Source organism: Pelobates fuscus, chromosome 11 (assembly GCF_036172605.1).
Source record: "Pelobates fuscus isolate aPelFus1 chromosome 11, aPelFus1.pri, whole genome shotgun sequence".
NCBI lineage: Eukaryota > Metazoa > Chordata > Amphibia > Anura > Pelobatidae > Pelobates > Pelobates fuscus.
In genome coordinates, this window is record NC_086327.1 from 25,071,388 (window position 1) to 25,089,189 (window position 17,802).

Here is a 17,802-nt window from a genome sequence, read left to right on the forward strand (position 1 = left end):
GATAAAACTAGACATGACAGTTTGCTTTAAATATATACATGTAGACAGCGTTCCTATTCGATTAATCACTGGAGAGGTTATTTTATTTTTATTTCTGTTGAAAAGCTTACATGATATTATGGCCTGTTTGTTACTTATATGAGTGGAGTGCCACTGATGGCTAATCTTGGTACCACAGATGTTTGCAAACTACATTTCCCAAGATGCACAGCTAGCCTTTAGTCGTCACTGGTGGACCCCTCTTGTGGAAAAAAAAAAATACATAATTTTTTTTTTGAATATCTGCGAGAAACAGATGGCAAATAAATATAGCTCGGTAAAAAGGGTTAGTCTAGTGGATATGAGAAAATAACTGGCAAGAATACCTTTCTGACAATGAATAAAGGCCGTAACATAATCCATAAAATTAATTGCTAATAAGTTACAATATATATTTACACATATATATTTATATAGATATATTTACATATAGAATAACAATTTATAATAGCTTACAATGTGAACGGTATAAAGTTATGGGCAGGATAACAACATTAATCTGGCTGGTTAATTTCTTCACATTTCATAATCCAACACAGTCATGTCTGTCATGTCGAATGAGAGACAAAGATTAGATTTGTCCAGAATGGAGACACCTAGTCAGGATTCTCGGATGCGTCCTAATCGTGAAGACTAAATATACACATGATCCTTAAGACTTTTGAAACCTCAACTTGCCAACTCCTTGATGTGTTACGAAATTCCCTTTATAATGTAGATGTAACTGTGCAAATCCACACTGAAAAGGCACTAGTAACATAGTTATCACAGGTTAATAAAGTATTGCTCCCTTTAGATGAGGACTGTTTAAAATTTGTATCCAGTTTTGGAAGTCACACAACCTGGTAGAGTTAAATCATTCCTCGTGACAGCTGTTTTATGACTTCCCCCACCCCCCAAAATATATGTTTGTGACTGTAGGAATATGGGCTCTTGGCCTCTTTGCCACATTGTAAACAGCTTAATGAGAAGATCAGAAGCTCCTCCAGTTTACTCAAACTGTAGCAATACAGAGAGAGCAGTACACTCAACTTTTTCCCCTTCCCTTTTACGTCCTCCCAGTGCGACTCAACAGGGCGCAGACACACGCAGTATCAATCCGGATCCAGCGCCACCCCACCTGCTTGTTGGTGTCCATAGTCAGTGCCCGCACATAAGACTGTTTTGCTTTGCATTCTGATATCCAGTGTCGTTTGTCCACACCCCTGCACCCGTTGGTAGTTCCACCAGCAGGGTTGCACTTTGTCTCAAAAAAGTACTGCTTCAAAGGTCCTGTTAGAGTCTGAACTTCCGACATTACGGTCACTGTCTTGCCTCGGTCATCCACAGCCGATCTCTTGTCAGTAACCCAAAGGTTCATGCTGTCACATACAGAAAGTTCCCCCCGGCGGGACGCACTGGCCATGTCAGATCCCATTGCCCGTTTAACCCGTGAAGTCCTATTTGCTGGTTCTGAATGCGAGACAGGCTCGTCTGCTAAGAAAAGAAGAGGAGGATCTGAAGGTTCTTGACTGGACAGAATGACTCTAGGAGAGTAGAGCTTCCATTCGTTACCAGTCATATCTGGATACGTGGAAGCCAAGTCTGGTAATAGCACCTCCTGTAGTCCATGACTGATGTTAAAGGGTTCTAGTGTTGGATCGGAAGGGTGGGAAGATATCTCGGGGCCATAATCACGATCTGTCTTCTGGCTTTGGTAGGGGGCAGCACCAATGGCACAAAGATATGAGATCACCATGATGTAAAGGCGGAGGATCATTACTTAATCCACCTTAAACAACTGCAGAGAGAAGAAAAAAAAAGTTAGAAAGCAGAATACAGATATCAGACTAACCATGTAAATCACCCAATCTAAATCTTCCTGTGCCATAACAAATCAAATAATGAACAGTAACAGGAACCAAATCTAAGAGAAATGTGTGAGCATAAACATAAGACCTAAACCTGTTCAGTGTTTTCATTTGTACATCACATAAATGTAATCAATCATTTGGACAGAAAAATCAGTGCTACCTTTCACTTTAGATTCTCATCGTGATGTTTTTACTGAAATTTTGGCCATTATATAAATAACATTAAAAAAAAAGTAAATTATGGGATGAGTAGTAGAGGTGAGACATAATTTAAAGATATAGTATAGTCACCAAAACAACTTTAGCTTAATGAAGCAGTTTTGGTGTATAGATCCTGCCTCTGAACTTTCACTGCTTAATTCACTGGCATTTAAGAGTTAAATCGCCTTTGTTTCGGTTTATGCAGCCCTAGCCACACGTCACCTGGCTGTGACTGACACAACCTGCATGAAAACAAAATGGTTTAATTTTCAATAAGATGTTAACTTACTTTATAAGTGTTTATTTTCTGCTTTGTAAATTGAGCTTTCATTACATACAGTAAGCTCCTGTAGGGACAGAAAAAGCTACTAACAGCAGGATATAAGAAATTCTAAATTAAACAGAATTTACAATAAAGGGAGTGTAAACATTAGATAACTCATTACAGGAAGTGTTTAGGAAGGTTGTGTCAGTCACATGCAGGGAGGTGTGTCTAGAACTGCATAAACAAAGTAATTTAACTCCTTCTGGGATGTAACAAGGGTCCCAGACAAGCATAGCATGGGAGTCTGGTTTATGTTTATTAGTTTAATGAAACAAACATGGTTTCATTTAAAGACCTTGACTATACTGTTAATGGCATTGATTTAATAAACTTGGGTTAGAAACCAACAAAATGTGAAGGCACGTGAAATTTGATTTTGATTCATGAAATCAAGGGCAATGCTACGTGATAAAGATAAAATGTTATGACCCCTTTTACGAATATTAAATTAAGGGGTTACTCCAACCACTATGACCACTTCAGTGATTTGAAGTGGTTATGGTGGTAGGAGTCTAGCACTGACAACAGACGTTAAAATCTTCCCCTTGCAGGCAAGGGAAATTAGAAACCTGCGACTGGATGGTGCACAGCCCCAGTGATGTCAGGAGTGGGCACAGTAAGACATCTCCGGGAGCTTTGCTCGGCGCTAAGGTGAACAAAACGTTTTTTTCAGGTTTTAGAACAAATTGAGAGAAGGAGACCATTTCCATAGTGCCCAATAGGGCATTTTACACTGAAAGGTCCCCCCTCTCCATATATACCATGCCCTAAACCCTAGCATGGTCCGTGAATAACATTATGACACCACATTTTTGGAAAGTATAATATAAACCACTCCACACTTGCTGTATTAATCCCACAGCTCCAGAATTAAACCTGCACCCGTGGCATTAAACCTGCTCTGTCACCTTCTGGCCACAGGAGCCACAGCTGCCACTAGTGACGACTAGGGGAAATGACAAAACCTGAAAAAACTACAGTAGCTCTGCCTCTAGGAAAAATGCATAAGACAAAGTGATATTCAAACACAGTCAATGTGAATATTTCATCAAGGTTTTTTCTTTTTCAAACTAATAATAACACATTTTTGGATGTGTGACAGAGCCATTTTAAACCTGCACACACACCAATACCTCCGACACTCTGCTGTATAGTTACAGTCACTGTGCATCGAATATTTTATTTCTCTACCAATTTTATAGGAGACTCGGGGCTAACGATTACAGAGTGCCAAAATCAAACCTGGGGCTTTTCGTGACCACACAACGGGCTTCAACTCAGGTCAGATTCCCCTTCTCCGCCCCTCCCCCCCAAACAACAGCCATGCTTGGACTTCTTAAAAAAAAAAAAAAAAAAATTATTGATAAAACACTCAAACTAGTATATACAAGTTATACTCGAATTAAATCAAAAGCAACTGAAGAGATCCCCTGATATCAGTATCTCAGTGTACTCTGGTAATTCCAGTTTCCCTTTTTGCATAACTCAACAAATTTAACTTCACAGAGAGAAAGAAGGAAAAAAAAAACTGTGTTCCTCTCTAGTTTATTCCTCAAGGACATATTTTCTAAATATGAACAATTAAGGCAAATCCATACTTGACTGAAGCTACTAGGTTTCGACCTGTTATTCTGCTCATTGCTATAACGCCATAAGCCTCTTAATCCGAAGACACAGATGGGAAAATCCTTGCGAGTGAGGAGGGAGGATTCGGCGTCACTCCCAGGATGGCAGAAGGCCAACATATAAAATTAACAATATTTATCTGTTATCTGCTCATTTCACCTTGCCCCGTGCACAGTAAATAAGCCTCGAGAAGGGCAGGTGGCAAGCAGCTCTCCAGATGGAGATCAACTAACACCAGGGACAATTCATTATTTTATATGTTAATAAATATATATCTTTTTTTAACGACAATATTACAATTGTTAAAGGTTGTATTTAATGGAAATCTGAAAGTATTCCTGTATTATAGTGGAACTCTTGCTGGGTTTTCTTATTTCAGTTTTCTATTTTTTTGTTTTTATTTTGTATTATTTCCGCATATTTCAATACTTGGGTTCCTCCATTTTGTTAGCCTCCGTAAATTATGTCTACAGTTTCCGCTCCAGTGGGATTATGATGGATAGTGGGTAAATTACCATAGCAACTGAAATCACACTCAACATAAGACCAATGTACGTTAAGTGTATCTAAAAACTAAGGTGAATTTAACATTTAAAAAAAAAAAAAAACCTCCTGGCTGAATTATGCTGTCTGAAACACAACTGTAAACATGACATCTTTAATTAATTGAAAACTGTGCAGATACAAAACTTTGTGTTGAATCCAATACTTGTCATCTCTTTGATATATTGCGTTATTTTGTGCCCAATGTTGTGTTGTTATGCCATTGCACAACAAAAAATAAAAAATCCATAAAAGCAAGGGGAAATAAATGGACAACAATTTGTAATTTGAAAGCAAAACCTTGAAATTCACAATGTACTGACCAGCTCCATTCACAAAACGGTCAATGGGACCTTGAATGAGAGCTACCTTGTTATGGAAGCTATTATCTTACTGCGCAGTTCTACATCTGATCTGATTATTTGAACTGTGTGTGGGTGACAAGTTCAACTAAGCAACGCAACCCACAAGTACATGCTGGCCCTCAACAGACCACCGGCACGAGAGGCTCATGAGATAGAGATCTTTAAAGAAACACTCCAGGAACCATAACTTCATCTAAATGAAGTAGCTATGGCCTCTGGAGGTCCTAGGTGCAGTCTTACCTTAAGGGGTTTACAAGTTTACAAATGATTTAATGCCAAAGCTGTCCAGACAGCGGCCAGGAGGTCAGACCCTTTTTTTTCACCTCAGTCCCTCAGCCTCAGAGGGAAAGATTAGAAATAAAATATGGCACACAGCGTTCAAATGATATAATAAGAAGAAATGTATTAAAATACCTTAAAATCGAAATGGTTCACTTTAATACATTATTAACTATCTACATTTCCAAAATATTCACTTTATTTGTGCATCTACCGTGGTCTGAAAAGCAACATTATATGTGATAGATTATATATATTTTACACCCTATTATGGGATCTATACATACAAACCCCCCTTAATATTGGAAGGTATGAAATCAGGGCAGAAGGGTCAGGCTGTAAAATGGACATGAAGATAGCACAATGATACAGTATCCTTGCAGGGGCTTTAAATCATATATGGTGGCAGCGAACCCACCATATCTAGGCACATGGAGGGCGCAGCAGAATAATTCTAGTATGGGCAGAATTAGCCATCCGAATTTGGACAGCAAAGGGCTAATCCACCCTCACCTCTCACAGCCTATACATTTCATTAAAAGGTGCTTAGCCTGGTGCCCCTCTAAAACAACAAGTAACAAAACATGCTAATCGATAATTATACATTTCCAGATAGCCTGAGGTGGATTTTCTTTCTTGCGGAAAATCGACTGTAAAAAATAATTTCAACATCCCTGGAAAAACTGCATGGCTTGAAAAATAAATTAGATATTTACTTAAAAAAAAAACATGAATATGTTATGATAAAAAAATCTCAAAAATGAGCACTGCACGCTAATGGATATTTTAACACTGATAGTCCCAAGGCATTCTGCTTAATCATATCAGCTTTATGGCCGGATATCGGACCATGTCTCATATCCATGTGAGTAAAAAATCAAGTGATGCCTGTAATTTTAAAATCCTGTCCGTACAGAACAGATCCTATGATATTTGAGAAACCATGCACTGCCAATATTTCTCCAGGAATTTAAAACAATTACAAATTTTTTGGCGAAATAGCCAAATTGGAAATGTAACCGACACATATAGAATTTTTTTCAAATACGGCTACAATGGTATAAAAGTTGTCAATTCCTGGTGAATTCTCAACTATTCATGGTTCTGTAAAAAAAAAAAAAAAAACTGCATGTGGCAGACCTTTTCTATGAATCACCAGATTGGTCGGATTGGTTTGTGTGGTCATTGAACTGGTCTTTAGGTCTTGCCCAATGTGGGACGCAATCGGCCCTGCTTGGGTACACTTTCACAAACAGGGCAATCCTCCCTGATGTAGCCAACATAATGACTTCAGCGCCAGAACAACAATGTCAGTACATCCCAAACTTATTGTAGAAGAAACACTTGCTTAGACCTGTATACTGCCGGCAAAGAGATAGAATGCTGAGGACTGATTGACAGGTGGGGGAGGTACCTAGCATAAGACTATACATTACCTAGAAATTATACATATTGAATGATTAGGTATGGGCAGCATTATGTAGAAATTCTTAAGCAAGTGCCAGAATTTTTAATTGTGCCCTATATCTTACGGAAAAGCCAGTCTAAAGACTGACAGAGGTGTGGCTTGGGACGTTCGGGTGGACAGGAAGATGAGTCTCGTCGCCGCATTCATTATGGACTGTAATGGGGCAAGTTGGAAACACATAAGACCACTGAGAAACGGGTTACAGTAGTCGAGGTGAGACAGCATCAAAGTGAGAGCGGCATCTCAGTGATATCACAGCCACTAGAAACTAAGAAGACATACATTGGTAGACACTGAAGTAACTGCTATGTTTACATTGAGGGTTAAACCAGCCTCTAGTGGTTGTCTACCTGACAGCCACTAGAGGCGCTTCCGCAATTCTCAGTGTGAAAATTACACTGAGATGACACTGGACGATCATAGGAAAGCACTGAGTAATGCTTTCCTATGGGCAGTTTGAATGCGTTCGTGGCTCTGGCCGCACATATGCATTCGGAGCTGACGTCGGCAGGGGGAGGAGAGGTCACCAGCAACGAGGGAGCCCGGTGCTGGATTAAGGTAAGTGGCTGAAGGGGTTTTAACCCTTTCAGCCAGCGGGGGGGTGGGGAGGGGAGGAACCTAATAACCCTATAGTGCTAGGAAAACGAGTTTGTTTTCCTGGCACTATAGAGCTCCTTTAAATTAGATATTGAAATGAATTTTATCATTACATCATGGGAATATCTTTTCGGAACATAACATCGTACTACATATCTGTCACCGAGCCAATATTACACAGAATTACATGTAGTACTACACTTGTGCTACAGAAGATTAGGACTAATTCTCTGCGGTGATTATCTGTACCTGGAAAAATAAAAAAATAAAAAAATAGATTGCCTGTGTTATTCTGTGTAAACAATCATTAGGACATCAACAAGATAAACGTTGTGATATCACATGACTGATAAACGAACTAATGTAATCTCTGCCACGAGATAACATCTAAATTACAACATCACATCTTTTAGAGCGCATAAAGCCACTACTGAGCTTTACAGTTCATGGTCAAGCACAGACATTCGTCCACATCACATAAACCCGCTCGATCCAAGTCTATTATCATCATTAGTTCGGTGGGAGAATGAGCACAGCTAAAAGATACAAAACTTGATGTTCCCACCAGAAAACATTCTGTGCAGAAAGTTTCAATAAATATACCGGTATATATTTTATCTAGAAGGACAAGTAAGGGGTATGTTATAGTCCTCTATAGAACATATAGCTAATTTGTGGCTGTATATATCCCACAAGAAGCAAGGCATACTGTAGATATGTGCTTTTCTGATTGTGCGTGAATTGCTCTTAATCGAACGTCCCTGGGCCGTTCGCATCACAAAAGGCTTGGTAAACAGTACGTATGTTTCAAATTATCTTCCCTCCTGTGATATTAAGAAACTGATATACACTTGCGTACAGACAAAGACTTAGAAGATCACATTGCTTTCATCCACACCAGCTTGGTCTCTTGCCAAGAACCTGAAGTGCTCCTCCGACAGAGATCAAATATACTTCTGAAATTCCACCCCAGGCTCAGGTTAATCCTTACAGGGGGACGGTGGAGCAGCTCTCAACCGGCCTTCATCCATTCTAAAGCAGATATTCCGGATAAGGTCCATGCCACCCAGCTGCTGCCTTGTTGGTTGGTTGACACAGAGCAGCTTTCCTGCGGGACAGGTGTTCTTGTAGATAGGCCTCCAGCTGTTTTTACTGGCATGGGTAGCATAAATTAAGTGAGCCGTGAGCGGTCCTAACATCCAAGGCTGTACTCCTAGCTGTCTGTCATGCATTATATACATTCTTTAACTCCTTGCTTTCTCCAGTAAGTAGTTGATATTTTTATATAGTGTAAAGGCAGGTCCTTGTATGTGCTGCTTTCACCTTAAGTTAGAAGTGGACAAATATCTGTAGAATTTCAGAGTTTGTGCAGAAGCCAGTCGTTTTTTAGCCTATATTATTCTGTAACGGGTTCCCCTATCCTGCTCCTGCCCCACACGATTATTACTAACAAACTTGTGCCAGTGCATTGAACTCCAATGTCTTGTGTATGAAATCTGCCTATTCCATTATAATCACCAGCACTATGTTCTAAACCTTTCACTGCTGTGGAATGTAGTGTAGCCGTGCGGGACCACAGCAGAGCCTATTCACGCCCATTGCGCTTACAGTGTAGTTTAGAGCTCACTGTGAGGGGCCATAATATCAAATCCTTCTCTCCGCTCACCTAGCAAGCTGCTTGTTTAATCCTAACACTTGCCCCTAAAGACCATATGCCCACATACAGGACATCCCATTGCAGGGTAAGATCTCCAAGTTTTGGATCGCTACAAAAGATTAACTAAAGTGGGAACATATCGCCGTCACTAAAGCAGAAGAGAGAAGTATGCGATTACTCAGAAAACCCCATGCCTGTCTGACAGAACAGATGAGACAATTCTAGAATTGAAATAAACACTTCACAGACATAATTTGGTCATTAATCCAGACCTAACAATGAGCGAACGTTTACAAGCGTATTACAAGTGATAACGGAGCAGATTAAAGAAACAACACCAACTCTAAGAAAACATTACATCACTAAACTGAATGGAATCTAGAACAATCACAAATCTGCAATAACTGGCAATCAAGAAACACGAGAACAATGCTGCCACCATATCAACCCATATTTAGCAATGAACTGTTCTGAGGACTTTGTATCATATACCTTTTGAGAAACTTGCTAAACAAGGGCTGGATTTGCTTAATTCCAGCAGCACAAGAGCACCAAATAACATCTACGCACCCAGGTCACCAGGTTATCCTACGTTTAATTTTCAACATTCCGCATTTAAATTATTGCAGGGATGGGCAGTAAGGCCCGCAAAATCATTTGGTCCGGCCGGTAAAAAGGAGTGGGGAGGGGGATTGCATACATTTCCCCCCTCTTTTTAAGTAAAAAAATATATATAGATTTTCTCCTTGATACCCCCCCCCCCCACCACAATATAGATCCCTGACACACACTAAACCATCTCACACACATACTGCACCCCACACACACAGAACCCACACACAAACACACTGCACCCCTCCACACACACACACACACACACACACACACACACACACACACACTGCACCCCTCCACACACACTGCATCCCCCCACACTGCACCCCTCTACACACACACAGACTGCACCCCTCACACACACACACTGCACCCCTCACACACACACACTGCACGCCTCACACACACACACTGCACCCCCGCACCTTCCCCCCACACACACACACTGTAAGTAGCAACATCATCAATATCAGCTAACATCACACCAAAGAGAAGCAGTTCCAGCCATAACATTAGGAGTGCGTTAATGAAATGTTTGACCAGATACAGCAGGCAAATTTTTAAATTGATTATTTTGTATAGCCCGCGACTGATGTTTTAAATATCCAAATGGCCCTTGCCAGATAAAATGTTACCCACTCCTGGTCTAGAAACACAGTCTGAACACTAAATTCTAGGGCAGGCAGGAAATTATTTAAGTCATGATTACTTGGAAAACTTGTAATGAGTTAGGTAGGGATAGCAAAAAAACAAAAAACTTCTACAAGCAGGAAGCTGGGATCTTGATATAATTAAACTTTGTTATGGCTTTACTTCTGGCATCTTTCTTTCAATTTTCAATGTTTAATATAATATAGCATTAACTGAAACCACATGTGTACGGGAAACACAGTAGGTTTATATTGTTTAAACAATTCACCTTCGACATTCCCTGCAAGCATTGGGTCACCAAATAAATGGTTATGAGGGATCATAAATTGTCTGACCAAGGACATCGCGGGTTGTTGCTGGCGCCGAACAGTTTTTCCTTATTTCCTCTTGCTAAAGCAGAGCCTATTGCCTGTCTTGGAAGGATGCAGTGTTCATTAGTGACAAGGCTTAGGACGTGTGACTTGGAATGGTGAATAGAATCCCTATAAATATACCAATATAACCTGATCTTCTATAAACACCTATATAAAATGATTGCCGATACTGTTTAAGCAATTTATTTAACATGTTGCCATGACACCACAAGGAATTACCATTCTGTCAAACCTCCAAATGCAATTGTAGAACATGTTATTTTGAGAATTCTCTTTTAGAATGTGTGGTGGGGGTACCAGGTAGATCATCTACAACAAGCATGTCAAACTCGCGGGCTGCATGTGGCCCACAATGAACATCTTCGCATCCCGACAAGCCGCAGGTACATGCTTGGTGGTAAAGCAGATTAGGCACCTGCTTTCTCCACTAAAACATACCCGACCGGAGAGGAAGCAGGACGCTGGCGGCAGCGAGAGAGCTGTCTTCCTGCTCCCTCGCGCGCGCCGTCTGTAGGTATGCCGGAATATGATATGATATATTCCGGAACCTGGCATCACTAAACTGCCCGCGATAGAGCAGTGAGGAGCAGGAAGCAGATCTCCAGACAGAAAATCCCAACTGGACCCCAGGGAATGATGTGAGTGTGTGCAAGAATGTGTAAATGTGTGTCTGTCTGTGTGTTTGTCATTGAGTGTGTGTGTGTCTGTCAGTGAGTGAGTGTGTGTGTGTCAGTGAGTGTGTGTATGTGTGTGCACTGGAGGTGCACAGAGGCACACAATGCCACGTCGACATGTTTCACCTTCACAGGGTTTCAAGTAGTAGCGGGAGGATCCGCTTTGGCACAGGGTGCGGACAGCGCCATTTGGGGTATACCAGAGGCCGGACTCCGGAGTCGCATACTGGCAGTGGCAATGTGAGTGGAGTCTTCTTGTTGGCTAGAGGGGGCTACTGGGATTAAGTATATGGGGGGAGGGGCTGGGATTTAGTAGAGGGGGATGCTGTTTTTTTTTTTTTTTATACTGCACTTTTCAAAATAAACCTACGTTTCTATGAAAAAAATAAATTATTGCGGCCCACATAAACTTAAATCTTGTTTATTTGGCCCTTGCTAGATGTTGAGTTGACATGTTTGATCTACAATGATTATTCTTCTTTAAATGCTACTGCAATCTGCTGTGATCTGTTAATGTCAAAATGGTTCAAATCTTGACTTGATATGCACCTGTGTGGCTTAACTACATGAAGTGGTGTAAGTGTGGATTATTTTGGCACTTTTTAAAGGGACACTGTAACTGCTTTGTCTATTGAAGTGGTTATAGTATCTGGAGTCCCCAGGCACTGTTCTTCTGTTGAATATTAAACTGCTTTTATTGGTTTAATGCTAAAACTGGTTCCCCAGTAGTTTAGCCTCTCTATGTCCCTCGGATTAATGAGTGAGTCAGCAAATCGCTTTCAGCCTACCATAGCTTGCCATTGCTGGTATGAATTAGTATAGCTTAGGAAATGTATAATCTCTGCCTTAGCCATAGCTGTTAAACTGCTCGAAATTGGTTTAACACTAAATGGAGGGACAATGACTAGGGTAACCAGTCACTATAACCAATTCAATGAGATGAAATGGTTATAGTGACTAGAGTGTCTCTTTACAGGGAGTGCAGAATTATTAGGCAAGTTGTATTTTTGAGGATTAATTTTATTATTGAACAACAACCATGTTCTCAATGAACCCAAAAAACTCATTAATATCAAAGCTGAATATTTTTGGAAGTAGTTTTTAGTTTGTTTTTAGTTATAGCTATTTTAGGGGGATATCTGTGTGTACAGGTGACTATTACTGTGCATAATTATTAGGCACAGGGCCGCCATCAGGGCATGACAACCGTGACAATTGTCACGGCCCGGCGGCCCTGGGGGGCCCGGCCGCCTGGGCCCCACGTGTTTTAGCTTAACTGCCGCCGGTGCATCTGCACCGGGGCCCACACGCTGATGGGGCCCATCAGGTGGCCCAAGCATTTAGGGCCACCCAATGGGCCCTATTATCTTCAGGGGCCCGGTCAGCGCTGTAATAGCGCGACCGGGCCCCTTTAAAAAGAAAATGCAGCCGGAAAGCAAGTGCTGCTGGGAGGGAGTGACGTCCGGTCACTTCCTCCCTGTTTACTCCGCGCAGGGGAAGGAGAAGAGAAAAGCCGCGAGGAGAGGCAGCCGACGCACATCATCCCCAGCCACCCTCCTGCGACGAAATGGTAAGGAAGAGAGGAGGGTGGCTGAACATGAGGTGTGTGTATGTAGGCCAGTGTATGTATGCCAGTGTGCCAGTGTATGTATGTGTGTATGCCAGTGTGTGTGTGCCAGTGTGCCAGTGTATGTATGTGTGTATGCCAGTGTATGTATGTGTGTATGCCAGTGTGCCAGTGTATGTATGTGTGTATGCCAGTGTATGTATGTGTGTATGCCATTGTGCCAGTGTATGTATGTGTGTATGCCAGTGTGCCAGTGTATGTATGCATGTATGCCAGTGTATGTATGTGTGTATGCCAGTGTGCCAGTGTATGTATGTGTGTAGGCCAGTGTATGTATGTGTGTATGCCATTGTGCCAGTGTATGTATGTGTGTATGCCAATGTGCCAGTGTATGTATGTGTGTATGCCAGTGTATGTATGCCAGTGTGCCAGTGTATGTATGTGTGTATGCCAGTGTATGTATGTGTGTATGCCAGTGTATGTATGTGTGTATGCCAGTGTATGTATGCCAGTGTGCCAGTGTATGTATGTGTGTATGCCAGTGTATGTATGTGTGTATGCCAGTGTATGTATGCCAGTGTATGCCAGTGTATGTATGCCAGTGTATGCCAGTGTATGTATGTATGTATGCCAGTGTATGTATGCATGTATGCCAGTGTATGTATGTGTGTATGCCAATGTGCCAGTGTATGTATGTGTGTATGCCAGTGTATGTATGCCAGTGTGCCAGTGTATGTATGTGTGTATGCCAGTGTATGTATGTCAGTGTGCCAGTGTATGTATGCCAGTGTGCCAGTGTATGTATGTGTGTATGTATGCCAGTGTATGGCAGTGTATGTATGTGTGTATGTATGTGTGTATGCCAGTGTGCCAGTGTATGCCAGTGTGCCAGTGTATGTATGTGTGTATGCCAGTGTATGCCAGTGTATGTATGTGTGTGTGCCAGTGTATGTATGTGTGTATGCCAGTGTATGTATGTGTGTATGCCAGTGTGCCAGTGTATGTATGTGTGTATGCCAGTGTGCCAGTGTATGTATGCATGTATGCCAGTGTATGTATGTGTGTATGCCAGTGTGCCAGTGTATGTATGTGTGTAGGCCAGTGTATGTATGTGTGTATGCCAATGTGCCAGTGTATGTATGTGTGTATGCCAATGTGCCAGTGTATGTATGTGTGTATGCCAGTGTATGTATGCCAGTGTGCCAGTGTATGTATGTGTGTATGCCAGTGTATGTATGCCAGTGTGCCAGTGTATGTATGCCAGTGTGCCAGTGTATGTATGTGTGTATGTATGCCAGTGTATGGCAGTGTATGTATGTGTGTATGTATGTGTGTATGCCAGTGTGCCAGTGTATGTATGTGTGTATGCCAGTGTGTGTGTGTGTGCCAGTGTGCCAGTGTATGTATGTGTGTATGCCAGTGTATGCCAGTGTATGTATGTGTGTATGCCAGTGTACCAGTGTATGTATGTGTGCATGCCAGTGTATGTATGTGTGTATGCCAGTGTGCCAGTGTATGTATGCATGTATGCCAGTGTATGTATGTGTGTATGCCAGTGTGCCAGTGTATGTATGTGTGTAGGCCAGTGTATGTATGTGTGTATGCCAGTGTATGTATGTGTGTATGCCAGTGTATGTATGCCAGTGTGCCAGTGTATGTATGTGTGTATGCCAGTGTATGTATGTGTGTATGCCAGTGTGTGTATGCCAGTGTATGCCAGTTTATGTAGGTGTGTATGCCAGTGTATGCCAGTGTATGCCAGTGTATGTATGTATGCCAGTGTATGTATGCATGTATGCCAGTGTATGTATGTGTGTATGCCAATGTGCCAGTGTATGTATGTGTGTATGCCAGTGTATGTATGCCAGTGTGCCAGTGTATGTATGTGTATGCCAGTGTATGTATGTGTGTATGCCAGTGTGCCAGTGTATGTATGCCAGTGTGCCAGTGTATGTATGTGTGTATGTATGCCAGTGTATGGCAGTGTATGTATGTGTGTATGCCAGTGTGCCAGTGTATGCCAGTGTGCCAGTGTATGTATGTGTGTATGCCAGTGTGCCAGTGTATGTATGCCAGTGTGCCAGTGTATGTATGCCAGTGTGCCAGTGTATGTATGTGTGTATGCCAGTGTATGTATGTGTGTATGCCAGTGTGCCAGTGTATGTATGCCAGTGTGCCAGTGTATGTATGTGTGTATGTATGCCAGTGTATGGCAGTGTATGTATGTATGTGTGTATGCCAGTGTGCCAGTGTGCCAGTGTATGTATGCCAGTGTATGTATGTGTGTATGCCAGTGTATGTATGTATGTATGCCAGTGTATGTATGCCAGTGTATGTATGTGTGTATGCCTGTGTATGTATGTGTGTATGCCTGTGTATGTATGTGTGTATGCCTGTGTATGTATGCCAGTGTGTATGCCAGTGTGTGTGTATGTATGCCACAGTGTGTGTGTGTGTGTGTGTATGCCACAGTGTGTGTATGTATGTATGCCAGTGTGTGTGTATGTATGCCACAGTGTGTGTGTGTGTGTATGCCACAGTGTGTGTATGTATGTATGCCAGTGTGTGTGTATGTATGTATATATCAGTATGCAGTATGTGTGTCAGTATGTATTTCTGCATGTATATGTGTGTGTGTGTGTCAGTATCTCCCTATGCATGTGTGTATGTTTGTTTCAGTATTTGTATATGTTAGTGTGTGTGTATTCCTGTGGGCGGGATTTGGAGGCGGGCCCTGTGGGCGGGCTTGAAGGGGGGCCCAGACCTTGAGCTGTGTTAGGGGCCCCAAAATTTCTGATGGCGGCCCTGATTAGGCAACTTAACAAAAAACAAATATATACCCATTTCAATTATTTATTTTTACCAGTGAAACCAATATAACATCTCAACATTCGCAAATATACATTTCTGACATTCAAAAACATAAAAACAAATCAGTGACCAATATAGCCACCTTTCTTTGCAAGGACACTCAAAAGCCTGCCATCCATGGATTCTGTCAGTGTTTTGATCTGTTCACCATCAACATTGCGTGCAGCAGCAACCACAGCCTCCCAGACACTGTTCAGAGAGGTGTACTGTTTTCCCTCCTTGTAAATCTCACATTTGATGATGGACCACAGGTTCTCAATGGGGTTCAGATCAGGTGAACAAGGAGGCCATGTCATTAGATTTTCTTCTTTTATACCCTTTCTTGACAGCCACGCTGTGGAGTACTTGGACGCGTGTGATGGAGCATTGTCCTGCATGAAAATCATGTTTTCTTGAAGGATGCAGACTTCTTCCTGTACCACTGCTTGAAGAAGGTGTCTTCCAGAAACTGGCAGTAGGACTGGGAGTTTAGGTTGACTCCATCCTCAACCCGAAAAGGCCCCACAAGCTCATCTTTGATGATACCAGCCCAAACCAGTACTCCACCTCCACCTTGCTGGCGTCTGAGTCGGACTGGAGCTCTCTGCCCTTTACCAATCCATCCATCTGGCCCATCAAGACTCACTCTCATTTCATCAGTCCATAAAACCTTAGAAAAATCAGTCTTGAGATATTTCTTGGCCCAGTCTTGACGTTTCAGCTTTTGTGTCTTGTTCAGTGGTGGTCGTCTTTCAGCCTTTCTTACCTTGGCCATGTCTCTGAGTATTGCACACCTTGTGCTTTTGGGCACTCCAGTGATGTTGCAGCTCTGAAATATGGCCAAACTGGTGGCAAGTGGCATCTTGGCAGCTGCACGCTTGACTTTTCTCAGTTCATGGGCAGTTATGTTGCGCCTTGGTTTCTCCACACGCTTCTTGCGACCCTGTTGAGTATTTTGAATGAAACGCTTGATTGTTCGATGATCACGCTTCAGAAGCTTTGCAATTTTAAGAGTGCTGCATCCCTCTGCAAGATATCTCACTATTTTTGACTTTTCTGAGCCTGTCAAGTCCTTCTTTTGACCCATTTTGCCAAAGGAAAGGAAGTTGCCTAATAATTATGCACACCTGATATAGGGTGTTGATGTCATTAGACCACACCCCTTCTCATTACAGAGATGCACATCACCTAATATGCTTAATTGGTAGTAGGCTTTCGAGCCTATACAGCTTGGAGTAAGACAACATGCATAAAGAGGATGATGTGGTCAAAATACTCATTTGCCTAATAATTCTGCACTCCCTGTAAGTGTACAAATTCAACATACTCACCATAATCACATTAGCAATTTGGTGAGGTTTTCAATATATTGTGAAGAATACTCCTATATATTGTGTCTCATAGAATAGTATGTCAAGTTATTGCAAGATGATAAGGCAAATTTTGTCCAAAGCATTCTAGTCCCAGGCAGGCTAATGGCAACTTAATGAGGCTTCCAGAGGCGGAGTTAAACCTCAGGCAGCAAAGGGGTTAAACTCTGTATGCGCAGCGTTTCAAATAAGATAACTTAAAGGACCACTATAGGCACCCAGACCACTTCAGCTTAATGAAGAGGTCTGGGTGCCTGGTCCAGCTTTTTTTTTTTTTTTTATAAACATAGCAGTTTCAGAGAACCTGCTATGTTTATACTGAGGGTTAATCCAGCCTCCAGAGCCTCTAGTGGCTGTCTTATTGACTGCCGCTAAAGGCGCTTGCGTGCTTCTCACTGTGAAAATCCTGCCGCGCATGCGCATTCAGCCGCTGACGTCGCTAGGAAGGAGGAGGAAAGCTCCCCGCCCGGTGCTGGAGAAAGGTAAGTGTCTAACCCCTTCCTCTCCCCAGAGCCCGGCAGGGGGGGGGGGAGGGTCCCTGAGGGTGGGGGCACCCTCAGGGCACTATAGTGCCAGGAAAACGAGTATGTTTTCCTGGCACTATAGTGGTCCTTTAATGTAAAGGAAATACTGATGCTTTATAATAAAATAAATGTGGTCTTTAGGCAATAAGCACATTGTACAAACACTGGAATGTGTTTAGGTCTACTACAAAAACACATTTTGGATTTAGCTAAAGCCATAATAT

General features: G+C 42.1%; 1 protein-coding gene and 1 long non-coding RNA gene across 3 annotated transcripts in view; one reads left to right on the top strand and one right to left on the bottom strand.

The window, feature by feature from the left end:
• Window positions 1-498: 498 nt before the first annotated feature.
• Window positions 499-17,802, bottom strand: part of NTF4 (neurotrophin 4) — an 87,451-nt gene continuing 70,147 nt past the window's right edge. For both annotated transcript variants that reach the window (XM_063436278.1, XM_063436279.1), the window contains exon 2: window positions 499-1,819. In XM_063436278.1, the coding sequence (XP_063292348.1) occupies window positions 1,088-1,798 (711 nt within the window). In that variant the 5' untranslated portion in view covers window positions 1,799-1,819 and the 3' untranslated portion in view covers window positions 499-1,087. The remainder of the gene's footprint in view (window positions 1,820-17,802) is intronic.
• LOC134577512 (uncharacterized) overlaps window positions 17,583-17,802 on the top strand; it is a 747,008-nt gene continuing 746,788 nt past the window's right edge. Inside the window, exon 1 of the long non-coding RNA XR_010086029.1 lies at window positions 17,583-17,672. This is a non-coding gene — a long non-coding RNA (uncharacterized LOC134577512). The remainder of the gene's footprint in view (window positions 17,673-17,802) is intronic.